This window comes from Sus scrofa, chromosome 5 (genome assembly GCF_000003025.6).
Source record: "Sus scrofa isolate TJ Tabasco breed Duroc chromosome 5, Sscrofa11.1, whole genome shotgun sequence".
Lineage (NCBI taxonomy): Eukaryota > Metazoa > Chordata > Mammalia > Artiodactyla > Suidae > Sus > Sus scrofa.
The window spans coordinates 66,432,892-66,460,308 of NC_010447.5; the positions used below are offsets into that span (position 1 = coordinate 66,432,892).

At 44.3% G+C, this 27,417-nt stretch overlaps 1 protein-coding gene across 3 annotated transcripts in view; it reads left to right on the plus strand.

The window, feature by feature from the left end:
- Window positions 10,592-27,417, plus strand: part of PARP11 (poly(ADP-ribose) polymerase family member 11) — a 40,148-nt gene continuing 23,322 nt past the window's right edge. Inside the window, exons 1-3 of one of the 3 annotated variants that reach the window (XM_005664071.3) lie at window positions 10,702-10,840; window positions 25,215-25,425; window positions 25,740-26,051. Coding sequence is in view for 2 of the 3 variants with exons in the window: in XM_003126559.5 (XP_003126607.3) it covers window positions 25,369-25,425 (57 nt within the window). In the remaining variant the exon portion in view is untranslated. Of the gene's footprint in view, window positions 10,841-25,214; window positions 25,426-25,739; window positions 26,052-27,417 lie in introns of all 3 variants that reach the window. The other 2 variants (XM_003126559.5, XM_013997828.2) reach the window with 2 other exon arrangements.

A 27,417-nucleotide genomic window follows, 5' to 3' on the forward strand; every position in this document is an offset into this window, starting at 1 on the left:
ATGTTGGCCCGGGTATGTCGGCTCTGAGTGTCACATTAAGGTGTTTGGACTCTAAACCAAAATGTATCCTCAAAACAAAACAAAAGAAAAAGTATAGAACAAATTTTATTTCATTTATTTACTATTATTGTTATTATTATTATTATTTTGTATTTTCTAGGGCCACACCCATGGCATATGGAGGTTCCCAGGCTAGGGGTCGAATCGGAGCTGGAGCTGCTAGCCTTCACCAGAGGCACAGCAACTCGAGATCCGAGCCACATCTGCAACCTACACCACAGCTCACAGCAACGCCGGATCCTTAACCCACTGAGCAAGGCCAGGGATCGAACCCGCAACCTCATGGTTCCTAGTCGGGTTTGTTAACCACTGCGCCACAATAGGAGCTCCATTTTATTTTATTTTATTTATTTTATTTTTTTAAGTGCTGCACCCATGGCAGATGGAGGTTCCCAGGCTAGGGGTCAAATCAGAGCTACAGCTGCCTGCCAAACACCACAGCCACAGCAACGTGGGATCCAAGCCACATCTGCGACTTCCACCACAGCTCGCAGCAACGCCAGATCCTTAACCCACTGAGTGAGGCCAGGGATCAAACCCACAACCTCTCGGTTCCTAGTCAGATTCGTTTCTGCTGCGCCACAACAGGAACTCCAAACCAATTTTACTGAGAGGAAACTGAAAGCCAAGGCAAATGAGAACAGTAGAAAACGTTAGATTGCTCAAGACATAGAACAGAGACCATCAGACCTTGAAGGGGCCTTCAGCTTCATCTGGTCCAAATGCCTTAATTTCCCACATGGGGAAACTTCAGCCGAAATAAAATCAAAACCTGCCTATGCACCCTCGGCTGATAAAGGGAAAAGCCAGGGCTAGAAACCAGTGTGGAGTTTTGTCAAACCCACCCCCACCCCCTTAATAAATTCAAATCTCCAGACTTAGACAAATCACATCCCAGGTTGCTCAAAGAACTCCCAGAACCATTGTCAATAATCTTTGAAAAAGCAGAGAGAATGGCAGAACGGTTAACAGACAAGAGAAGAACAAAGTTGTCCGGGTTCTCAAAAAGGGGGAAAGGGGCACATTATAAAAACGATAAGCCAGTCAGCTTGACAATTATCCCTGGCAGAATTCTAGAACAGAATTTTAAAAAGCTATTTACGCTACAAACATTATTATAATACTAGAAACGAAGGAGGAAATAACCCACAATTTGACCACTTTAACCCATCACCTGAACAGATTATTAAGTAGACTCTTTGTAAGGCTTTAGAAAAGCAGAGATCACTCAGAGCCAACCCGAAATCTCAGAAAACAAAACATGTCTTCATTTATTCCCTTTTTGATAGGGACGTTAGACTGGGAGAAAGAAGCGGCGTCAAAACCATACTTGCTTGCAGCCTGGCGTTTGACAAGATCCATCATAATCTCCTTGTGGGGAGGACGTGAACTGGCTCACGGCCAGTGGGAACAGCCAGGGCCGGGGTACGAATTATACCTAACGACTGCTGATTAGGGCAGAGATAGGCTGCAGAGACGCTGTGGTGGTGGGCCGTGAGGTCCCCCTTTAACTTCCCTGGCAGTATTTTTGTCTGTGCCTTCGCAGAGATGCCGATCAGATTTCCAGAGGACTTGAACGAGGGAGCAGGACTCCTATGAGAAGGGGAGGATGGGATCACTGAGAGCAACAAACACGCCCTGAGCACTGGCTGTGTTCTGTGCGTGGTGGCCAATGCATACTTTTTCCATGAAATGATCACCTTTAAATCATACCATCCTGGGAGGCGGGGGGGGGGGGGGGCGGTCGTGTTCTCTCCATTTTAGAAATGAAGAAAGTGACGGTTTAAGATGAGTCATTTTGCCTCCGGAGAGGAGGGACGCAATTTTGAGGCTGGGGAGGCCTGGCACCAGCATCGGAATCAAACGAGCGTGTGTAATTTTGACAGATCACAGCTATGAGCTGACATCCACACTTTGTCACGGAGCTTGACACCTGAGTTTTAATTCTAAAAATCAATTGCATAGACAAGGATGGGACGGATGGGAGCCACCACATCCTCGGAAGGACCTGGGAGTTTTAGTTGCCCACTGGCTCCAGAGAGAAAACGGTGACGAGAGTTAACCACATTTTGGCTGTCGTCATAGATGCATAGTGTTTCAATCAAGGCAGCTCATGGCTGCCTAGGCTATTGGCTAGGTGATCAGAAGATATTTTAGATAAATCCTGGAAAGGTAGCTGCAAAAACCACGTTTTATGAAGAATGGGGGAAGAAACGGATACTATTTTTGGTTGAGAAGGCCTGAACCCTCCCATATTCAAGGAGAAGTCATATGAAAAAGGCAGTTTATTCTGTGTCCCTCTAAAAGGCAGAACGGGGGTCTGTGAGTGGAAGTTATAAAGGGCCATGCTTTGGTTCCATCGGAGGATGAACTTTCTAACTATTGGAACTGCCTGGACATATAACCTGCCGCTTCTCTCTGTGGTAGTTTTGCTGCTACCTTGAGAGTTGAAACAGCCTGAACGAGCCCTCGTTAATGTGGAAGAGAGTCGTGCAGGAGGAGAGAGGAGACAGAGGCCACAGACGCTCCTTTTCCAGTGCAAAATCCTGATCCCGCCTAGGTGCTCACTTATCAGAACTTGCTTAGTGGTTATGCTTCAAATAGTGAATTATTCATCAAATAGTGAACTTTTCTTGCAATAGCCCTCGAACGGATCCACATTTGTTAAAGCAATGCAGTTTGTCAGGAAGTAGGAGAGTTCCTTCTGTAGTTCTTAATTTAATTGGAAGCTGCCTGAATTCACATCAGCCTCATCTCACGGCGAACACCCATTCATATCAGAATGAGAATCTCAAGCTTACCACCTTTGATCGTCGTGCACAGAGACCTCTTATCTCTGTTTTGGGTGCTACCTAGTTCAGAGGTCTATAGTTCTTTATTAATGCTTCTCCCCCTAACCACCTGCTATACCACTTTCATTCAGTCCTGACCATTTGGTTGATTTAGGGTAAAGCGGTACAGTTAGGTTACTGCTACTGCAGAAAGCTATTCTGCCATGTGCATGGCCAAAGCCGATCTTGCTCATCCAGAAACAAAGGAATTCTCTGGTTTATTAGAAAGTTTGTGTTCCCATTTTTTAATCAGAGCTGTTCTTGCCTGTCTGCCAGCGCCATCTAGTGAGGCGATGGGCACATTTTTTCCCCCCAGTCTATAGAGTAAAAACTTAGTTTTGAACAATCTATGATAGAGAGATCCTCATTTCTTTCTGGACTCCAGAATATTTGGATTGGAAGAGACCTCGAGGGGCCAAATATTTACTCTTCCTGTATTATCCAGGCAGGCCTTCTCCAAGATCCTACCCAGAGATGTCCATTTGCAGTCTAGTCTCTAGAGCAAGCATTAGTCCAGGAGCCCAGAGCTCCCGGGAAAAATGAAATTGAACAAATTGAAGAGGATAAATTGTAGTGATTTCCCATCTCTACTTCCTTTTCATTTCAATTTTTTTAGAAATCAGGGCAGGTTAAGACGATGCAAAGGCCCATGACTGGAGACTTGCAGAAATGCTCAGAAACAGCCTCACAGAGTGGGATCAGACAAGATAGGAAAATGCACAATTACCTTGCAAAGGAGGTAAGAACTTAGTTATCTTCAAGGCACTGATACTTTTTTTTTTCTTTTTCATTTTACTGCCACACCTGGGGCTTTTGGAAGTTCCCAGGCTAGGGGTTGAATCGGTGCTAGAGCTGCAATCTACACCACGGCCAGGAACTTACACTGCAGCTTGCAGCAATGCTGGATCCTTAATCCACTGCGCAAGGCCAGGAATCAAACCTACATCTTCGCAGACACTTAACCCGCTGAGCCACTACTGAAACTCCCAAGGCACTGATTCTTGAGAAGTGGTTGCCAGACAGGTCTTTTTCAATTCTATGCCAACGATAGCCTTGTCTTAAACCATTTCATTTAACCCATTGGGCTTTCAAGAGAAGGATATTATGTGCATTCCTGTTCTGGTTTCATGATTATTCAGGGCCAAGGATAACGTTAAGGATAGCCTATCAAATAAAAATATAAACACGAGACCAGCATCCTCCCAAATGCTAAACAGAGATGGAAGGGTTTGGATCGGATGATGGAAAGATCGATTTTCTGCCTGGGACTGTCTGGTTCTGTGATTTGAGGCCATCCACAAGACAGACAGGGTGGGCCAAGTCCATGGACCTGGCCCATGGGAGGCGGGAGTCAGCAGGGTAAGAGCCTCCTTGTCACTTTAGGTGCACAGGTGAGGCAGAGCAAGGTGATCTGGACTGAGATCTGATCGCTCCTTATTCTCAGTGGCTTCCTGTCTCTGGACGTCTTTGGATGGTCTGTGCATTTACGTTATGTCTCTGTGACGTCTTACATGTGGATCTCTTCTTAGTCTCCTCCAGTAAATGAAAAGTTCCTCAAAGGCACAGTGTGTATCTTTTGCTTCCTGTGTCTCTTGGCTGATACATTTGAGCCCAGCTTCTGATTTATCTGCTACGACATCAGATCATGGACTCTGAGAGCTGGAAGCCACCTTAGAGACGACCTGGCCCGCTTACCTCCTCTTTTAGATGAGAAACAGAGCCTCCTAAAGGGATGTAACTGGCTTAATATCACTCGGCTCGTTTGAACTGGAACTTGGGTCAACTCCTGCGTCTCCTGATGGTTCTAAACATTCACATGTCGGGTCTCACAGCAGCAGGTGGTAGGGTGCCTCCCCACCCCAGCTGGGAGCAGCCAGGCACCAGCAAGAAACTGCTTCCAACCTTCATGTATGTGAAAATTGCCTTCTACTCCATAATATGAATGTGTTTATTTTAACATAAAAATGTTAGATCTCTTTCTTTCTTTTTTTTTTCTCTTGTAAGAAAACCTGGTAACTGAAGGTATAATGGGAACGAGCTGTGCACATTGCTTGGCACAAGGCTGTAAGCCTCGGAGTCAAAACAAAGTGGTAACTTTGGTGCCTGGGGTTGAGGGATGATGAACCTCTTTCTGAGCCTGGTTCTGGCCTCCTGAGGATAGAGACCAGGAGGAGGGTAAACCAGGGAGGGGAAAGCCAAGATCCTATTTTTTTAAAAATTAACAGCCTTATTGAGATATAATTCACAGACCATCCAGTTCCTCCTTTTGTTTTGTTTTGTTTTGTTTTGTTTTGTTTTGTTTTTTAGGGCCACATCCCCGGCATATGGAGGTTCCCAGGCTAGGGGTTGAATTGGAGCTGTAGCTGCCAGCCTATACCACAGCCACAGCAACATCAGATCCTTAACCCACTGAGCAAGGCCAGGGATCAAACCTGCGTCCTCCTGAATACTAGTCGGGCTCGTTAACCACTGAGCCATGACGGGAATTCCCAGTTCCTCCATTTAAATTGCACAGTTCAATGCTTTTTGGCATAAAGTTTCTTTGTCCTGCATGAACACCTACAAACACACATCTCTGCACAGCATCTGTTGGAGCAGAAGGAAAGGTGATGTCTATTTTGTTTATTTGTTTTTTTGTTTGGGGTTCTTTTTTGGCTGCACCTGAAACCTGTGGAGGTTCCTCGGCCCGGGATGGAACCTGTGCCAGAGCAGTGACCTGAGGAGCTGCAGGGACAACACAGGATCTTTAATCTGCTGCACCACAAGAGGACACTGATATCTAGTTTTAATATGAAATTTATGTTCTGTCCTGCCTCCTCATGATCTGTAGGGCATTATTAATCCTCAGAAACACCCCTTCACTGCTCCCCCATTCCCCCTCCCAAACTGAATGGAAGCCCTATCCACGGGTATTTGCTTAATTTTCTAGGCAGAAGCAACAGCCCCCAGTGATGAACATGCAGGAGAGAGCAGTTCTTGAGTTGATGAGGAAGAGAGCAAAGGGCCAGGGAGAGGATGGTGGGTCTGCAAACCACACCACAGCTCACAGCAACACTGGATCTTTAACCCACTGAGTGAGGCCAGGGATCGAACCCGCAACCTCATGGTTCCTAGTCGGATTCGTTTCCACTGCACCACTCTGGGAACTCCTTTTTTGATAGCTCTTATTCTCTTACAGCACACCATACAATGTCCTTATTTATTACATGCAGTTATCAGTGTCCATCCCCACACCCCCAGCCCTGAGCCTGCCTCTCTAAAGCCTGCCCCTGCCCTCCCCACAAAGGATTTTCCTCTATTTTGTTCACTGATGTATCCTAAGAGGCTGGTGACAGTGTCTGGAACATGGTGGGTGCTTGCTTGATATTTGCTGAATGAAGAATTGAAGAGCAAGTCATATTAGATGATCTACGGTAGTTTTGTGACCTCTCTGGCTGTGACCCTTAGGAACAGGTGAAAGTCGCCAGGTCTGCAGTGACCTGAGAGCAGGGAGGACACCCTCCTACTGCCCTTTCCACCACTCAAGGCTTGTCTATACTGCTCTCTCTCCTAATTTAAAACATGATTTCTTATGGACGTGTTTTCCTGCTTCCTGCTTTTAACCTCAGAGCGGCTCACACTCTTTACTAAGTCATTTCTGTTGTCTCTTTCCAGATCATTCCTATTTCAACCTTTAAAAAAAAAAAAAAAAAAAAGGCAAACAAAAAAAACCCAAAACAATGTGATGACCAAAACCCTAAAGTGACATTCCTGGAAGGAAAGGCCCAGCCAGGAATGTCACAGCCCCAGAGCCTTTTCAGAATCCTCCATCCTCTAATTAGATGGCCACACATCTCAGCTGCTGCTTTGGACTGCTGCTGTGAGCTGCATGCTGATGGCCCTCACGGAGCCTCCACCACTTCCCCCGTCAGCAAAGACTAATCATCAGGAGTATTTTCAAGAGAGTCTTTCCATTTAGTGCCAGTGAATTATTTAGCACTTCATTCCCCCCTACCCCTTCGGTTGACTCTAATTCCCTGTCATGTTTCCTAATTAGGAAGATTTACAGGATTCATTTTGATTTTTTGGGGAAAAAAAAAAATTCCTTCCCAGGGATGCTTATCTCGGCTTCCGCCAGTGTTTCCTCTGCTAATTTCACCTCTGAATTCCTGCTGGGGTTGTTCACGGTCAGACTCCCAGGGCAGGGTTGATTCGGGGTTGCCTCATTGTTGGCTCCTTTTCAGACTGAGGCTGGGTCTTTATATTCAGGGCCGATGGGCACAAATGCAGCTTTTTCTCCCTCGCTCCTGGACCCTCTTGCGGCCCCTCGTCTCTCCTTTGCGCCCCTTCTCCCCGTCTGTCTCCTTCCTCCCCTTTCTGTCAAATCCAGCCCATCTCTCACATGCCTTCCTTGCTCCCCTCCCCCAGCTCTGGCTCTCCACATGGCCCGATAAAAACAATTCTGAAATCACATTCAAATATTAGATAATACTCTTATCCTGCAACTCACCAGTTGCTTGGTGCTCTTTTCTCTCTGCGGTCTTAGGTGAGATTGCTTTTTTTTCCCCTCCCCCTATCGACCTTGCCATTCTCATCATCTACTTGTTTTCTCCATCGGATTAATTTCATTCTTCCCAGAGATAGGTCTCCTCTGCTCCCTCTTCCCCCTCGGGCATGTCCTCTCAGCTCTCCTGACATTCAGCCAGGTGGGAGGGAGGCTGCAGTCTTGGGATCCCTGGGCTGGGTTTAGCCTGGTTTAAGCATCTCCACCCAGAGCACACATGGCAAACCAGAAAGATATGGCAAAATGTTTTCTATCTGTCTGGCTTTTTCTGAGGAAACTAGTGACTGTGGTCAGGGGGCATAGTTTCTATGACTGTGGCACTTGGCCCGGAAGGATGATGCAGAGGGAGGCTGTCCCAGCGCCAGACAGGGTCACAGAGACTCATCTATTGAAAGGCTGAGCCCAAGGACTGAGCCCTCCTCAAAAAGTTATTGGAAAGTGCATGATGTTTTCTGGGAGACATTCTAGAGGGTCCTGGATCCGTTCCATTTCCTCAGCAAAGTAAGAGGTAGGTTATTGTCAGTCACAAGCCCAAACACCCAGGGGTCCAAAGAGGTCATTTAAACGAGATAAGAGATATTGGTCTGGTAACTCAGGTAAACCTGAGAGCCCACTCCCAGCCCCAAGGGTCAGTCTGACCAGTTGTTGGCGTAGGAGGATCATTTGACCAGTTGTTGGCATGGGGTAAGGGACTTTGGAGAGCCACATTATTTAATGTGACTTTTCCCTCTTTTAAAATGGTGGCCACTCATCAAAATTGTAAACCTATTCATGTGTGCTAAAGCTGGGTAAACTCTCAGTTTGTGACCCCAGGACTAAATGAATCTAAAGTCCCTTCCCACGCTTGCTCTCTAATGGTGGTCATAAATCCAGAAGAATAAGAAAAAAGACGATGACTAAAGGTGGCACAGCTATTTGCAATTTATGAAATGTGTTCTCTTCTTCTTCATTTGGGATACAGCAGTACATTTTAAAAACGCGTCCACCCACTACATATCCAAATTACCGGGTTCTCTCCACCTCGCTCTGTCCACCAGCTCAGGGAACCCCAAGGCTTCAAGGAAAGGAAGTATAGCTCCAACCCCACAAAAGGTAGGGAAACTGCCCCTAATCTTTCCAGCTAAACTCGCTTAGGAAAAATCCACTTTACCTTCAAGGAAGAGCTAAGTCCTAAATTATTTAAATTGCTACTATTCACTTTGCAAAACTTGTTAAAGACAGCTACCAAAACACCCAGTAACAATGGACCATTTCATTAACTGTAAATTTTATTCCTAAATAAAAGATTAACAAATGGAACCCAGCAGTTTATTCAAAGAATAACAAATATGGGACCGAGCAGGCTTTCTTTCAAGAAGATAAGGATGGGTTGAACATTAGAAAATCTATGAGAATAGTTCATTATATTAATGAGTCAGAATACAAAAGGAATATAGTGATAGAGCTTGGGATAGTTTAGGAATTTAACATCCTTTGACAATTAAAAGCTTATAGTAAAATAGAAATAGAAAGAAATCTCTTTAAAGATGATAGTGTGTTTGAAGACTACCTAGCACCGACTAAGAGCAAATTCTTGTCGTACCAAATGCCCATTTTCTTATCCAGTGTTTTTCAAATATTTTCTGAAGTTTTGGCCAATGCAATAGGAAGAGTGAAAAATGCATTACTGTGGGTAATGTGATTGTTAACAGAAATTCAGAGAGGTCAGCTGACAAGCTTTTAAAACTAAGAAGACCTTTTCAGTGTGGTAGGCTACAAGATAAATGCACATAGCATTCCATAGCTTGTATGAATGTTACACACATATGCATTTGAAATAATCCATTGTGATAGATATTTAAGTAGTTTTCAATTTTTTCACCATTCCAAAAAAGTAGCAATAAATATTCTTGTATAGACATTTTCTGTGCAGTTGTCCCATTTGCCTCCTTGACATTAGTTCCTAGAAATGGAAATTTGAAATTTTGTTTCATATTGCCAAACTACACTCAAGAATAGTGTATAAATTTACAATCACTAAATTTATTCTGGTAAATGGATCGAGATAGGGATCTTTACCTTTTTTTTTTCCACTTTACTTTTTGCCAAATGACTAACCAGTTGCTTATTGAATAATCCATCCTTTCCCCACTACTTTGAAATAGATTTATTATACTTTTTTGGCATGAAGGATATCTATATCACAGTAAGTGAAAAAATCAGGCTCTAAAAATGCAGGTATTCTTTGATCAAATAAAATTTTTTTTTTTTAATGTGTGGAGGTATAGAAAAGCTAAGAAGGATCTTAAACTAGCTCTTTTTAATTTCTCATGGGTAGATGGTACTTCTTTGCCTAGGAAATTCTTCCCCTCTTGTAGCTAGCTCTCTTTACTCAGATAAGTTCAATAGGAGGACAGCCAAGACGTTTTAGCTTGAAACTTGGGATGGGGGAACCGGGGGGGGGGGGGGGGGGAGGCAGCCCTCTGTGCTACCTAGGTAAGCATGCTCTCAAAGAACCCTGTACTTGCCATATTACCTATAAACCATCCTGTACCTTTTTGCTTGAATTCTTGTTTTTTTGTTTTGTTTGGGGGGTTATTTTTGGCCACAGAAGCAGCATGTGCAAGTTCCCGGGCCAGGGATGGAACCTGAGCCATAGTCATGACAACGCTGAACCCTTAACTGCTATGTCACCAGGGAACCCTTGCATCCTGTTATCTAAATTACTTCTTATTTTTTTTCCTCTAGACTCTAAGCTCCATGAGGACTGCATACGGGTCACTCTTGTTCATTCCAGAGCCTAGCACAGTATCTGGCAAATAATCTCCACTCATTGAGCTTTTACTGTATGCCAAATACTGTGCTAGCTTTCTCCAATGATTTCACAACACCCTATTATCGTCTCCTGCAGAGCACGAGCAAACAGATCGTGAAGCCTGTCCCACAGGCTACTCATTCCCAGACCTCTCTGCCTCTTACCGCTACACCCACTATACGGTGATCAAGAAATATCGAAGAATTACAGCCTGGGATGCTTGGGAATCACTTGGAGATGGCAGGCGGATTGCAGCCCTGGACTGTGGTTGGACTGAAGCCCTTTAGCTCCGCCCACAACCCCAGACCCTCGCAAGCCCCGCCCACTTCGCTCCAGGCCGGAAGGGAGCGGCAGGGGCGGGGTGAGCTTCCGGGGGCGGGGCGGGACCGGCCCCGGTTAGCAGGCTCTGGCCGGAAGTCGAGAGGTTAGGGGATCCGAAGACGCCGGCTTGTGACAGGGAGAGGGAGACGGAGGCCTGTGTGGAGGTTGCCCCTCCGTCCCTTCGCTCCCGGGGACCCTCAGGAAAAACCCAGCACCCCGGCCCCGTGGCCAGCCCCTTCCCCCAGGCTCTCTCCGCTCGATTTCGCCACCGTTATGTGGGAAGCGAATCCGGTGAGTAGCCGGGCGGGACTGGGCGGGCCGATGGGCGGGGTTGACGGGAGAGGGCGGGAGGGGTTCCCGGGAACTGCCCCCGCTACCCCGACGGCCGCGCCGGCCGGCTGTTGAATTTCCGGGCGAGAAGAACCCGGCCCTGGCGGCTCGGGCAGTGGAGACGGCCCGGTGGGTCCCCAGCGCCGTGCGGCTGCTCTGTCCCAGTGATTGATTTTGACTCGCTGCGGTTTCTCCGCCCTCGTCACTCCACCGTCTTTTTCAACTTTGCCTTTGAACCTGTTTCTCTTCCTTAGCCTCAGGTGTTCCCACCAGCTACCCCCCAAACCCAATCTAAAGCGAGGGAACTAGCCCCTCTGGGCCCTGAGTGGGCCTCAGAGGAACCGCCAGGGCTGGCTCCTTTTCCCTCCTCGGGGGCTAGCCATTGAAAACTGAGGTGGGCCGAGTGTGAGTTCTAAGTCTCTAGATGGTGAGGTTCTTAGATTTTTTTTTTTCCACTGGACAGAACTGATGACCTGGAATGTTTCAACTGCAAGTCTTGTGTCTTCCTCCGGTATTTGCATTGTGCCTGCGCTTGTTTTTGTTTACCTTGCTTTTATACATTCATTTATTTCATATGCAGCCTGCAAAGAGTGGAATTCCTTTGCCAAGAGTATTCCATTAACCTGTTAGAGGTGAAATCGCCTAGTAAGAGGGCAAATGGACGCTATTTACGCCTTTGAATTCAGTGGAAAGATGGCAGAATCACATATCAGCAAATTGTTAGCTTTAACATGTGCCACTACCCCATGTACTGAGAAAACTTCCTAAATTTACTTGAATAACCTTGTTTTCTTATTTGCAGTAACTCATTTGATGTAATCAGCACTTCCCCCCCCCCCATTCCTGGAATATATTTCCAGATAAATTGATTTATCAGTAAATTCTCTTCTGTTTTTAAGTTTTTATCCAGTAGAAACTAGTCTGTTGGTCTGGATTTTTTGGTTACATATGCTGGTTCCATCCCAGGCCACTGTGTAACAGTGGTGGTCACTAAGACTTTTTTTTTTTGGTTCATACATATAATCCTCTAATATAAAGCCACATCAGAGGAAAGGAACTACTGGCGCTTGATTTTGGCAAAAATAATTTCAAATTGTGACAGTGTGCTCTCTGATTATATATTCAGTTTCACTATCAGTTTCATTAGTAAATTTCATTTTGTATTATTATATGTATGTATATGTGTGTATATGTGTTTGTGTGTGTATTCACTTTTTATTGGCAGTGCTTCTCTTTCTGATTTCTCCATAACAAGCCCTTTCATCATCCCAAGGACATGTCTTGCCCAGTGTCACATATCTTAAATACTTCACTAGAGTATAAGCTCCACGTGGGCAGGCATTTTTGTCTGTTTTGTTTACTACAGTGTCCTCAGACTCGGGAACAGAGCCTGGCATGTAGTAGGTGCTCAGTCAATATCCGTTGAATTAACAGAGGTGATTGCATCAGTACTAGAGAGAGGCTTTTGCTCCTGTTATTCAGTCCTCTCCTCCATCACCTTATGTCTGCATTGGCTGTTGGATCACTTGTGTGCTTGTAAGGATGATAAGAGCATTAATGAGTCTCTTGTATATTTGGTTTGTTATAGCAGTTATCTCATTTCTTTGGAGGGAATGCTGAGTTTTCTCTGCCATCCCCCTAATGATTTTGCTTGATTTCCATGGAGCAGGCTGTCTTTCTTTAGGGGTGAACCTTCCACCTACAATCCCACATTCTTCTTTGGCCCTTATTAAGCTCCTCTACTATGTCTTAATGCTATTGTGTCTTCTTTCTTACTGATACTGTTATTCTTCCTGTGAAGGTATGAATGCTGTCAATAAGGACAGTTTCTGTTTTTTTGAAACACAGTCGACATTCTGCACGTGAGCTTCCTCTTGTAATTTGTTAGTTTCTTTTAATAGAAGAGGCATCTGGATAATCTCTTCAGCCGTGCTGGTGGAATGAGAATTAATTTTAATGTTTCCCTAAGCCAAGCACAGTTGGGAAGATTAAAAAAAAAAAAAAAAAAAGCCCACCATGCATCCTAAAGATAAATACAGATGACTCTTGTATTACCCACCAATTGAAATGACTGTTGACCATTGCTTTCCGTTGAGTGATATGATAAATTCCGCTTTGAGGAGGAAGGCCATAGCGAACCTCATTAATGGAAGACTTCTGCCTAAGTTCTTCGTGTGTTTTTTTGGTAGCATCCATAACCTTGAGCTGCCACCTGTAATCTGCAAGTACACCTCCTATTGCACATATGGCTTCTGTTTGGTACTGTGTTCCAGTCACAAGTATTTTGAGGAAATACTCCTCTGACTTTGGCCCTGGTCATGCTCAGAAGCAGCTGCCTGCCCCTTCCATGTGAAAAGTTTCTGTGACATGGCTTGATGTGGAAAGACACCGCTGCACTTGCAGCATTTCCTTAGGGGGAAAGACCCAGAACAAGATAACCAAGGAGCTATAAATAAACTTTATCTCAGGGCACCATTTCGTTTTATTTTTCAAGACAGTCATGAGGTTAGTGCTGACTCTCCCCAAGCCTTTCTCTGGCTAGGCACCTTGAGGTCAGCACAAGGTCCCCGCTGACAGACCAGACTGGCAGAGCAGTGGACACTCAGTTCCAGTGTGAACGCTGATGGTTCTCCACCCACCAGGGGAGGTAGCCCTGGACTAATGTCCCCAGTTTAGGGAGTTGGGGAGATTGGTAGGAAGGAGTTGGAGGGGATGCCATCACAGCCTTGACTCTGTACCCCGACGCTACCCTGCCTTCTTCTGTCTCTGCTGTTGTCTTAGCCCTCCTACTGGAATTAGGTGACGAAGATCGGTGTTACATAGGAGGGAGTTTCCACCTCTTTCTGAGGAGAGAAAAGGAAAAATGACAGACACACCTGTTAAGATAACGAGTCTTCTATGCCAGTGATAGAACCTTGATAGCGGTAAACTCTTCCACAACGTCTTTTCATGGATGATTAGAACAATCTAGTGAGTTAGGTGAGTGAGGAAGCAGGGAGTCTCCCAAGATCCTGTGGGTGGGAGGGCCACAGAGTTACAGCAGCACCTGTGCCCACGCTGCTTCTTCCTGCCACTCGGCCAGAGCAGTGGTCACTTTTGTCTATCAGTGCAGTGCTTTACACGCCGAGCCACCATTTTCTCTGTTATTTTATATTCACAACTCTTTCCAGACTCCCTGGGCACCACGATCCTCTCCTTTCTCTGTCCAGCTTCTTGAGAGAATGGTCTTCTACTTTCTGTCATTCTTACTCGTACCTCAGCTCCCCAGCCCCACCTCCGCCCCAGCTCCTGACTTGCTAGGAGACACCAAGGACTTGCCAGTCCCCACACACAGCAGCCGCCTGTACACCTTCCACCTCTTCTGTCTACAACATCAGCATCCTTAGAGGTGTTTCTCCAGCTCTCTCTTTTGGACCGTACTCCTTCGGGTTTCTTCTCCTTTCTAAGATTTATTCTGGAATCATAATTTTCATTTAGCTGCACTGCCTTCTCCCCCAGAAATGCTCCATCTGAACCTTTTTCTCCTCTCAGCCCATCATTTTTTGGTGAGCCCCCAGCTTCAGCTACCTCTCTAGTGACAATGCCTGCCCGATGTACGTCTTTAGTCCCAACCCCTTTTCTGAGCTGGGTGACGGACACCTGTACTGGCCCTCCCCTCCCATGGTGCAGAGTTTATCTGTCTAAACCCAACTCCATAAGTCCTTGAGTCATTATTTCACTCTGTCGGTCAGCGAATACTGAATAAGCATCTAGTACCTATAAAATACCATTCCACATGCTCGGGAGGGGATTGCAAGCTGAACCAAGTCAGATCCTGCCTCTCAAGGGCCTGGAGATATGGTTTAGCTGGTGATAGTATTACCAGAAGTATCTGGGGGACCAGGAAGGTTTATTGAAGAAAGTTACCCTTGAGCTAGGTATTGGAGCTACAGAAGTGGTCTTACAGGGAGGGCAGAGAAAGCAAAATGACCGAAGTCCAGGAGAGTGAGAGACAATGGCCAGTACAGCCTGGATGGAGGCGTTACATGGAGAAAGTGCTTGTCGGATGGTCAAGTCTCAGTAAGGGCATCTCAGAGACTGAGCATGCAGGGCTGCATGGGGGAAGGGGGGCGGGCAGCTGACATCTGCAGAGACCTCGTCCTGAGTAGGCAGTGTGTTTATAGACATAGCCTCGGGCTGGAAGAGGACGGAGGTGGGATGTGTTCCTGGCAGTGAAAGTTCTAGAGAAAATGGTGTCTGTGAAGATGTTCCTTGAATCAGCACACACACAGAGGGGTTCAGATCTGATGGTTTTATCTTCTTGGCGTTCTTCGTAATTGTTCTAGCACTGGGTTTAGCTGGGTTTAGGTCTGTTACATGCCTGTGTTTGGTGGCTGGGGACAGTTCTAAATAGAGAATGCCTGTACCGGGCCCTCCAGCACCTCGGTGAGGGTGGCATGAGTAAATTATTGTCCTCTTTTTTAGGGATGATGTGAGGCTCAAATTTCGGTGCCCTTTCTGAACAAGGACTCAGCCAGATTTAAACCCAGAACTTTCAGGCTCCAGATCATAAACCCTTTCTAGTCTAACTCAGGATATAGGATTTAAAGTGAATAGGGCAGTTTCCTAGTGGCTCAGTGGGTTAAGGATCCACCATTGTCACTGCTGTGGTACAGGTGAGATCCCTGGCTTGGGAACTTCCACATGCCACAGGTGCTGTCAAAAGAAATTAAAAAAAAAAAAAAATTGAGTAGGAAAGAACATGTGGGGAGAGTCCCAGGGGCTCAGAGCCAAGGGAAGGCTTCCTGAGCTGCAAAAACTGTGATGTTTTTGTGACACCAACTGCCATGTGTTTAAAACTTTTTGGTGGTACAGCCCATGAGCCAGAGAGCAGTCATGTGGCCTTACCGGAGTTGACACAGCAGAAATGGCACAAGGCATCAGGGGAAAACACAGAGTTTGGGACACAGGCTGGAGATGTGTGGTTGTGGTAGGGGTCTGAAGGGATGGGGTGAGATGGCCTGATGCTCCAGCAGGATGCTGAGGTCTCTGGCTCATGCAGCTCCCCCTCTAGGAGTTAGATCTGCTCTGGAAATATCGTTGACGGCACTCATTTATTTAGCTGCTACCGTCAGTTCTCAGTCCCAGGATGTACAGCAGTGAGCAGAACAGAGTTGGCCCCAGCCCTCATGGGTTTGCAGTCTGTTGCAAGGAGGCAGACATTAAGCCAATAACGCAATAACATTGAGCTCCAGTTGTCGTAGAAGCTCTGAAAGAAAGAGTCCACTGAAGTGCATACCAGGAGGAGCTAGTGCCGGACCAGGTGCTCAGGTCAGGCCACCCTGTGAAAGTTACCTTTACAGAGATCTGAAGGATTGAGCAAGAGTTGGCCAGGTAAAGGTTGGTGGGAGGTGGGGAGGGCTGTTCAGACAGCAGAAATAGCATGAGCAAAGGCCCTGAGGCAGAAAGGAGCTTGCGAGAGAAGCTGTGTGTGGCTGGAACGCCGTGAACCAGGAGTCAGGCCAGTAGTTCGGGCATGTGTGGCTTCATGGCACATGTTTAGGATGTGAACTTTATCCTTGGAGCAGTGTGGGGCCGTTGAAGGGTTTTATGGAGGAAGTGACATGAACACGTTTGTGTTTTTGAAAAGATCATTCTGGCTGTTGTGTGGAAAATGAGCTATGTATTGGAGTGCGAGAGGTGAGTGGCCTCCCGAAGATAGCCACATCCTAGTCGCCAGAAACTGTGAAGGTTACAGAGCAAAGGAGAGTTAAGGTTGCTGATGAGCTGGCTAGTGATGGGGAGATTATCTTGGATCGTCCAGGTGGACCCAGTGCAATCACAAGGGTCCGTAAAAGTAGAAGATGGAGACAGAAGTCAGACGGAGATGTGGCCTTGGAAGAATAGTCACAGAGGGTCAGTGTGGCTGGCTTTGGAGAAGAAGTAAGGGGGCTGCCAAGCAAGGAAAGTGGGGGGGCTTCTAGAAGCTGGAAAAGCCAAGGGAATAGATCCCCCTTGACAGCCTCTGGGCAGGAGTCAAGCTCACCTTAATTTTAGCCCAGTGAGTCCCATGTCAGACTGCAGCAAACCTGTAAGATAAGAAATTGTGTTGTTTCAGGCCACTAAGGTTGTGCTGATTTGTTCCAGCAGCAATTGAAAACATATACGGGGGACCGAAGAAAGGCTGCTGAAAGACACTTGGGAAGCTACAGGGTAGTCCAGGGTGGAGGTGAAGGTGATTTGGACTCAGCGGGGGAAGAGAGAAGAGGGGCCCACCCAGGCTGCACTTTGAATGATGCAGGTGGGTTTCCAGGAAGAAGGAGCAGTTTTCACTGAGGTGGGGAAATTGGGAGAAGGGGAGATGTGCAAGGGACCAGGAGCTTGGTTTGGGGACTGTGATAGGTTTAATGGTGCCTCTAAGGTTGAAGGCGCAGTTGGATAAATGAGTTGAGCTCGGAGGAGAAGGCTGGACTGGAAATTTTGACCTCAGCCTGTATAGATAGATGGTCTGAAAATCATGGGAGGAAGTGGGATCCCTCAGATAGTGTTTCTCAGATTTTCAGCACCCATGCAGATCACCAAATTTAAACAATAAAGCAGTATTTTAACATCAAATAATGCCTTTATTGTTAAAAGGATGGTATTTTTGCAGCCTCTTACAAAGTTTCTAACTTGATAGTTTGAGATGTAGGTTACACCCTGGCACTTTTAGTATTTACCCCATATTTCTATTAAATTAGGAAATCCCAAGCTGTTATTATACCTTTTCAAGGTTTGCATGTAGTGTTTGCTGGCCGTGTCAGATGCTTTGAAACACCGAGATAAAACACAGACTTGAGAAATTTTAGGAAGACCATTCCTAGCATTCCTAGTGCCCTGTCAGTTGCCAGATTCACACACTTATAATATTAAGTAACTGTAGGAGCAGATGTTTCAACCAGCCTGAATGTTTGAAAGATGGGAGCATGTGGATTCTTTGACTACTTCAGTCTCTGGAAAGTATCTGTTCATGTTTTCTGTGTTCTTTATATATGATAATAATAAAGCCAGTCTCACTCTCTGCTAAGTAAAGAAAACCATCAGGTTCTGAGAAGGAATCACAGCCTAGTAATTGAACCGCTTGAGAAATCTGGCATCTTATTCTCAGCATTAACATGTGCAGTATTTTGAAGCAGTGGGTTCAGGTTATTTGAGATGCTGATTGTATTTTAGCCATCACTTCTGGAAATCAAGAATGACTGTTGGTATTATCAGCGTCATGAAGAAATGTTTTTATCTCACACCTCCTTTCAGGAAGTCTTGTCAGTACTTTTGTCCTTGGCAGCCAGGGAACTTGGGTGGGAAAAGTAATCTTGCAAACAAGCACTGTTTCTGTCCTCAGCATCCGAGAACGTGTACTCAGAGTCGTCGAGATTTGCTGGTGTCCCATCTTCACTATCTCCTTCAATGCTCAGTTACAGTCAGGGCGCGTACTCTTGCCTTCTAACTGCCGTGTATGTTGAAAACATCTCTTTGCAAACCAGCAGCACCTCTCCTTGCTGTTTGTATAGCTCGTGCTCTGTCAGTTTTGAATGGATTGCACCTCTTTCAAACTACATCACAGCTCACAGAAGTACCGTTGCCTAAGTGAAAACCCACTCCCTTTGTACTCTGAGCCTCAGCCAATAAGCAGAGACGTTGAGTATTTCTACCCTATTACATACTATATATACTGTAAGAACGGATTCCTGTTTTCTCACAAGTAGTTTGTTCACTTTTAAAAGCTAAATAAATGTTGAAACACCCAAGTGATAATAACTGCTCTTTTATACCACATGTCATTGATAAGATATGACTTCCAACAGAGTCGTTTAATAAAGAAATTTTATCAATAGCTTGTTTTTTTTTTTTTTTGGTCATAGTAATTAAATTGGGCATTAAATTTGGATCAACAGCTTCTTAGCAATGTCAAGATATTTTCCTGTTTTAGCTGCGTAACGCCTCTTTAGTCTTAGTCTCTTATCTTTCCTTATCAAAACAAATTGATTTGAGGCTTGAGGCTTTGTTTGAAAATTATGGAAAGTTTACTTGGTTTTATACTGTCATATTTGCTGAACACTAGCTGACATGAACTGATTAATGCAGACTGAGCATAATGAGATATTAAAGTGAGTAGGTAACTTTAAAATCAAAGGATTTGTGCAAAAATCATGACTAATCTTATGTTTCAACTTTGCAAACTATATGTGAACAAATTTCTTTCATTACTTTTTTATCTGAAAATGCCTTTGAACTACTTCCTAATTCTTGAGGACCATGTTTTTAAGATGCTGAGCAAGACAGAAAGGGGCTAAGATTGAGCCCTAGGAACCCTTGAGATTATAGGTTGGATAGAAGTAAAGTTGCAAATGATTGAGAGTTTGTGGCCAAAAAACCTAAGATGATCTGGAGAGTGTGATTTCATGGAACCAAGAAAAGAGTAATTCAGGACAATGGGTAAACTGAAATGTTACTGAAAAGTCAAATATGATAAGGACTGATACCATAGGATTTAGTAGTGTGAAGCTCACTGGAGATCCTAGCAAGTGCATATGTTCGTGTGTATGTGTGTGTGTGTGTTGGGAGATGTTGGACCAGAAACTAGAGAAGATAAATGTGAGTTTAAGATTGCATGAAAAGTGAAGAAATAAACAGTGTGTGTAGACACAGAGTTATAGTTAATAAACCACCAAAGGAGATAAAGTGAAATCATAAAGATACTTAACTCGAAAGAAGATAGAAAAAGATGAAAAGAGGAACAAAGGACAGATGGGATAAATAAAAAGCAAATATCAAAATGATAAACTCTTAAACTTAACCATATGAACAGTCATACCAAAATAAGTGCTCTAAACACCGCAGGGCAGATTGTCAGTTTGGATTAAAAAGCAAGACCCAATTATAAGTTGCCTACAAGAAACACACATTGAATATAAAGACACAGATAGGATGAGACTAAGTGGAAAGGGATACATAGTGCTAGCACTGGTTGAGAAAGTTTGAGTGGTATGTTAATATTAGACAAAGTAGGTTGCAGAGATGATGATATTATTAGCAATAAAGAATGGCGTTTCTTGGAGTTCCTGTTGTGGTTCAGTAGTAATGAACCCGACTAGTACCCATAAGGACGTGGGTTCAATCCCTGGCCCTATTCAGTGTGTTAAGTATCTGGTGTTGCTGTGGTTGTGGTGTAGGCTGGCAGCTGCAGCTCTTATTCAACATTTATATCCCTAATAATAGAGCTTTAAGATACATGAAGCTGGAGTTCCTGCAGTGGCACATCAGGGTAAAGATCTGGTGTTGTCTCTGTGGCAGTGTGGGTTCGAGTTCCCAGACCAGCACAGTGGGTTAGAAATCCAGCATTGCCACAGTTGTGGCATAGGTCACAGCTGCAGCTTGGATTTATCCCTGGCCTGGAACTTCCATATGGTGGGGGTGCAGCTGAAAAAGAAAAAAGAAAAAAAAAAAAAAAGAAAAGAAAAGATACCTGAAACAAATAACAGAATTATAAGGAGAAATAGACAGATCTCATTATAGTTGGAGATTTTATTACTCCTCTCTCAATAATTGATAGAGTAAGTAGATAGAAATGATGAAGGATATAGAAGACTTGAACATTATCAACAAACTTGAGCTAATTGATATTTATAGGCCATTATATCCAACAGCAGCTGAATATACCTTTTTTTTCAACTACACAGAGAGCATTTAATAAGTTAGACCATATTCTGAGCCACAAAAGAAGTCCCAAAACTTTTAAAATAATTCAGGTCATATAAAGTATGCAATCTGATTATAATTAAATTAGAATTCAATAAGACAAAGATCTGTAAAACCCTCAAGTACTGGTAGTAAATAACACACTCTAAAATAACCCATTGGTTAAAGAAATAAAAAGAGAATATAGAAAGTATGAAAACAGCGTATCAAATTTGTGGCATGTTGCTCAAACAGTACTTAGAGGGAAATTTATAGCTATACTGATGCTTAAATCAAAAAAGAAGAAATGTCACATAATTGACCACAGCTTCCTCCTTAAGAAACAAGAAAAACAAGAGCAAAACTCAAGCAGGAGCAAAGAAACGAAAGTTTAGAGTGAGAATCTAAAGTGGAAACAACAGAGAAAATGAAACCAAAAGAAAAAAGAGAGAATACACATTACCAGTTTGAGGATGAGAAAGATAACATCACTACATGTTCTACAAACATTAAAGAATAATAAGGGAATGTTATTAACAACTTAATGTCAATCAGTGTGACAACTGAGATGAAATGGGCACATTCTGTCTTAAGACACAACCCACCCAAGTTCCCTCAAGAAGACATAAGTAATGTCAATAGCCCAATATCTACCAAATAATTTAAATTTGTAGAAAAGCTTACCCACAAAGAAAACTCTAGGCCCAATGGTTTCACTGGTGAGTGCTAACAAACATTAAGAAAGAAACTACTGATTCTGCACAAACTTTCAGAAAATTGTAGAGAAGGTAATACTTCACAGCTCCTTCTAGGAAACTGCAATGACTGTGACACCAAGACCAGTCAAAGACACAAGACAGTTACACACCCCTAATGGACATAGATGCAAAAATGCTAAAGGGAAATTTATATTTATATTCCCTAACAATATATAGGATGGTTAATGCATCATTACCAAATGGTGTTTATCCCCAAAATGCAAGGTTGTTCAACATTAGTTTGAACAGCAATCAGTATAACTCATGATATAAACAAGCTAAAATGAAAAACCATATGATTATTTCAACGCATGCAGAAAAAGTGTTGGACAAAATCTAGTGTCTATGCCTGATACAGACTCACTGTAACCTGGGACTGAAAGAGAACTTAACCCGATAAGGGTTGTGCAGGAAAGGGTTAACACAGCCGGCCTGGGTTACTCAAACCCTGCATATTCTAAGAAAGGCCTGTTTCCATGTCTGTCCTTTGCCTAGATTCAGAGAACTGAACTCTTGGAGTGGTTTCTCCAATGAGTGTATTTGCATACCCTAGATCTTCAGTCATGCTCTAGCAGTTTCTCCAGATAATTTATACTAGCAGTGGGGTTTATGGTGAGTTCCTGCCAACTGACCTCATTCACACAGGTGCTGTATGCTTACATGACCAGCTCCCAATAAAAACCCTGGATAACTAGGCTGAAGTGAGCATCCCTGATTGACAACATTTTGCACTTGTCACACATGGTTGCTGGGAGAATTAAGTGTGTCCTATGTTACTCCACTGGGATGACACTTGGAAGCTTGCACATGGTTTCCTCTGGACTTCACCACATCTGCTTTCCCCCCTGTGTTCATTTCACTCTGTATATTTTACTGTAATAAACTAACCATGAGTAGACCAATTTTTGAGTCCTGTGAGTTCTTCTCTTGTAAGCCAGAGGGTGGTCTTGGGGACCCTGACACAAGGGGCATACGCAAAATACCTGTAAATAATATAAAACTTAGTAATAAAAGACTGAATGCTTTCCCGCTAAGAACAGGAACAAGGAAATAATGCCTGTTCTTTATTCAGCATTGTACTAGAGATTATGACCAGTGCTATAAGGCAAGAAAAAGATAGCATGAAAAAGAAATAACATATCTATATGCTAGAAGAAAGAAGGAGGAGTTCTCTTGTAGCATGGTGGGTTAAGGAGCCAGCATTGTCACTGTGGTGGCTTGGGTTGCTGCTGTGGTGCGGCTTTGATCCATAGCCTAGGAAATTACACATGCTATGGGTATGGCCCCCCAAAATAAAGAAGTGAATCTCTCTCTCTCTCTCTCTCTCTCTCTCTCTCTCTATATATATATATATATATATATATATATATATATATATATATAAAACACATACATATATATATATATGTATATATCACATAATGCCTATATAGTAAATCTGATGGAATGTCCAGAAATCTCCTAGAACTAATAAGTGAGTTTAGTAAAATTGCTGGATACAGGGGCCATATCCAAAAATCAGTATCTTTCTATATACTAGCCACATTCAGCCAGAAACTGAAATGTCCAATGTAATTCCATTTACAATAGTATCAAAAATACAAAAAACTTAGTAATGAATCTTGCATAAATGATATGCAGGATCTATACACTGAAAATTGTAAAACATTACTAAAAGCAGTTAAATAAGACCTAGCTATATCAAGGATATACCTCATCTGTGGGTTAGAATACTCAATATTGTTAAGAGGCCAGTTCTTCCAGGTAGGTCACTATTCAATCAAAGTGGGAAGAGCCTAGACTAGTCAAAGCAGCTTTGAAAAAGGACAAATTTGTATGGCTAACACCACCTGACTTAAAGATTCAGTATGAAACTACAGTACTCAAAACAGTGTAGCATTCAAAATAGAGAAAATGATTATTAGAACAGACTAGAGGGTCCAGAAGTAGGCCCAAGAACCTACAGAAAACTCATTTTTTAAATAAAAGTTAGACCCCATGAAGAAAGTTCAGTTGTTCAGGCAGTGATTGGTCAGGTTATAATTAAGCCCTTCGAGCTACTCAAGCTTCCATCCTGTGTGGATGGGTCTGTGTGCAGCCCTGGCAGTGTTGTCACGCCTGCCCCATGACCTGCTCTGACCGCTATACACAGCCTTCTTGACACTCACGATTGGCTGTAATCCCAGGAGGCTCTTCTTGGCTGTCCCCGGTTCTCTGTATGAAATTTCTGCCTGCTCAGCCATTCTGCTGGTTTCATAGCTTCAGGCCTCTCCTGAGTTGTTTTCCATCAAAGATTTCCACTTTTTTCAGTGATGCTCTTGGGTGTGAGGTTCTCTCCTCTCCGTCCCACATAGGGTCAGCCCCCTCAGGCAGAGATGTGGATCTTTTTGTCCTGATGGTGAGCCCTTACCCTGCAGTAGGACCCCTTTGGCCCTGCCCCTGGAGCTGGAGGTGGGAGCCCACTCTTCCCAGGGGGACAACCCATGCCATGTGGGTGCTGGGTGGGAGGGGTGGTAGCAGCCCCTGGTCCTCTTGACTTACTTCTCCTGCCATGAAGCCTCTACCTTGGGAGCCCTTCTCTACCTGGGTGGAATCCATTAGGGCCCAGTATTCATAGCCAGCTGGGCTTGAACTGGAGCTTCCACCAAATGAGTGGGGATGGGGTAGAGGAAAGGAGATCGTGCCTCTGTGTTGCCTGCCCAGAACAGACCTGCCCCTCTGGGCAGCCTGCCCCTTCCAGAGTGAAATAGACCACACCGGGAGCTGGAGAAGGGAGCCCCTGTCTTCTTGTTTTTTTTTTTTTTGTTTGTTTTTTTGCTATTTTTTGGGCCGCTCCCGCGGCATATGGAGGTTCCCAGGCTAGGGGTCCAATCGGAGCTGTAGCCACCGGCCTATGCCAGAGCCACAGCAATGCAGGATCCGAGCCACGTCTGCAACCTACAGCACAGCTCACGGCAACGCCGGATCATTAACCCAATGAGCAAGGGCAGGGACTGAACCCGCAACCTCATGGTTCCTAGTCGGATTCGTTAACCACTGCACCACGACGGGAACTCCCCCTGTCTTCTTGTTCGCACATACCTGGGGAGAGCTTCTGCAGCACAGAGCAGGCAGAGTCAGGGTGATGGAGCCGATCTTGGCTCAAATGCCAGACTCTGCTCTGTTCTGAGATTCTGTAGATTTTCTTGAATATTTCACCATTTGCAGTATGTACTTCAGACAGTTTCCAGAGACCCTAAAGATCATTGCTGTTGTTTTAAATAATGTTAACCAGTTAAAATGCAGTTTTGCTGGGGAGAGGGTCCTCTGGACTCCTTACTCTTACAGTTCCACCCTGTTTTTTGGGTTTGTTTTTTGTTTTTTTTGGCCATGCTCACGCCATGTGTTAATTCCCAGGCCAGGGATCAAACCCACACCACAGCAGCAACCCAAGGCGCTTCAGTGACAGTGCCAGATCCTTAACCTGCTGCACCGCAAGCAAACTCCAGTTCCACCCTGTCTTTAAGCTTTTTGATACCCAGTTTGGGACCTATTTCTCCTAAGAGGCAAGGAAGTTTTCATTACCGATTATGATTTCCTCAAGGTGTTATATTAACAAAATATACTTTATTTATTTAAAATAAACATATCAGAAAGGTTTTAATCAACCTGGAAATGGGCATTATTTTTCTCCCAAAGACCAGGTTTGACTTTAAACTAATTTTCCCCCTGGCCTTTCAACTTAATGGTCCAGATCCATTGCTCCCAGGCTCCATAAATATTCCTGTTGGAATGGCTGGCGTGGTAGACAGTTCCACCAGCAGACCCATGGCACTTGAGGATTTACAAAATGCTTTTCCTCTTTACACTTGCTTTTTTTTTTTTTTTTTTCCTTCCTACAGCCTGATGTGCAGGAAGTATCATTGTTTGCCAATTAAAAGCCGGAAACTCAAGGCAGAATGTGGCGTTGTGGCAGATCTGATTCATTCTGCTAACATTTATCCACGGCCTCCTCCCCGATGAACCATTTGCATGTGCGCCTTTTCTCGTCTGTAAATGTATCCTAACCTCGATCCATTACTACTGTGGTTACAGGATTTTAAAGTTATTCAGGTAAGCTTGACTTAACTCTTTGAGTCTAGTTATACAGAAGAGCCATTCCTTTAGAGGCCAGACTTGTAGAAAACTGCAAGAGTCTTACCAACGGAGTCTTTAGAAAGAAAGCCGTAGCATCCATGAAGCAGAGCAGTCACATCGGGCTTTGGCTGCAGAGGACCAAAGGAGCCCCTGTCCGTCTATGAAAGGGAGGCAGGGGGCTGGCAGCTTAGGAAGAGCTGACACTCCAGAGGCCTCGGCTGTTTCTTAAGTCTTCTTGGAACTGCCAGTTCCATGATGCTAGACAAATGATTGTATTTTGTCTCCTTCAGGTTTTTTTCCCCAACGTTAATTGGAAAATAATGACTTCTGTGCCTTGGGTTGTGGAGGCCAAAAATTTGTGGAAATCGACAGAGAATTTTATAAAATGAGATCCCTGCCGGTAGTGCTGCCCTCTCTAAATAGGGATGAATAGGAGATGAGTCCGTTCTGGCCTCCCATCCCATACCCCAGAGCTGCTTATGACAGGACTCTCTGAACGGACTTTGGTGAAACACTTCCACTTGTAACCTGGCTTACAGCGTGGTCTTGGGAACCAGTGTGACATGGCAAAGCATACGTGTTTCATGTCGGCTGTGTGAAGGGTGCGTTTCTATTTCCATTCCCCTTTCTCCTAGATGGAACTCTTAAGCTGAATATTTATCTTAATTTTCTTGAAACTCATCCTTCCAAATTTTTCTGCTTCTTTTTTTTTTTTTTTTTTTCTTGAAGAAAAACAAAATTTAGGTCACTCTTGCTTTCTTGGTCACTCACAATAAAATGGGCAAATTAGGAGTTCCCGTCATGGCTCAGTGGTTAACGGATCCGACTAGGAACCATGAGGTTGCGGGTTTGATCTCTGGCCTTGCTCAGTGGGCTGAGGATCTGGCATTGCTGTGAGCTATGGTATAGGCCGGCGGCTACAGCTCTGATTAGACCCCTAGCCTGGGAACCTCCATGTGCTGTGGGAGCGGCCCTAGAAAAGGCAAAAAGACAAAAAAAAAAAAAAAAAAAAAAAAAAAAAGGCAAATTATGTGAACAATAAGTAATAGAAGGAAGAGCAGGGATTATGACTAGTTACCCTGCATAACTGGTCTTAGTTTAAGTCACTGATTTTATTATTTGGTTAAATCGCAGCTCGGGCTCTGAGAGTGTACTGGTTTTCATTTCTTTCTTTTCTTCTTTTTCAGCTGTACCTATGGCATACAGAAGTTCCCGGGCTAGGGCTAGGGGTTGAGTCGGGGCTGCAGCTGCCAGCCTACACCACAGCCACAGCAATGCAGGATCCTTAACCCACTGAGCAAGGCCAGGGATTGAACGTGCATCCTCATGGACACTATGTTGAGTTTTTAACCCAATAAGCCACAGCAAGAACTCCTGGTTTTCATTTGTTAGCAGCCAGTTCACTTTAAAACATGAAGGAAAAATCCAAAACATAATCACAAAGCATTTCTCAGAGAGAGTATCCAAACCTGAATAAAAACTAACAAGCCCCCTTCCCTGAGCTCGGGTACTGTGCTTGGTAGTCCCCTGCAGTACCAAGCATGATCTCTAACAGCAGCCCCCGGAGGAGCCTTTCATCCCTGACTTAAGGAGAGGACATTGTGGCCTAGACAAGGCTGTGGAAGCTTATCCCAGGAGACACTACTCTGCACACTTTCAGTAATGACATTTAAAACAAGCATTCTCCAGATGAACCAGGTAGTATGTATTCTTTGTAAAAAAAGGTCATAGATGTAGGAAATAAAATTTTTGACAAATCACCAGTAATCTATATATTTGTATATGTGTAGATTAAACATACACACACACACACACACACACACGCGCGCGTGCTCGCACACACAGGAATCTAAAAGCTGTACAGTAAGGGCGTAGTATTGATTTTGATTGACTCTGGAGGAGGAAGGTGAGAAGGTACCAGGAATGGAAGCAATGGTCTAAAAAGTCTTCACAAATATTCTGGGTTTT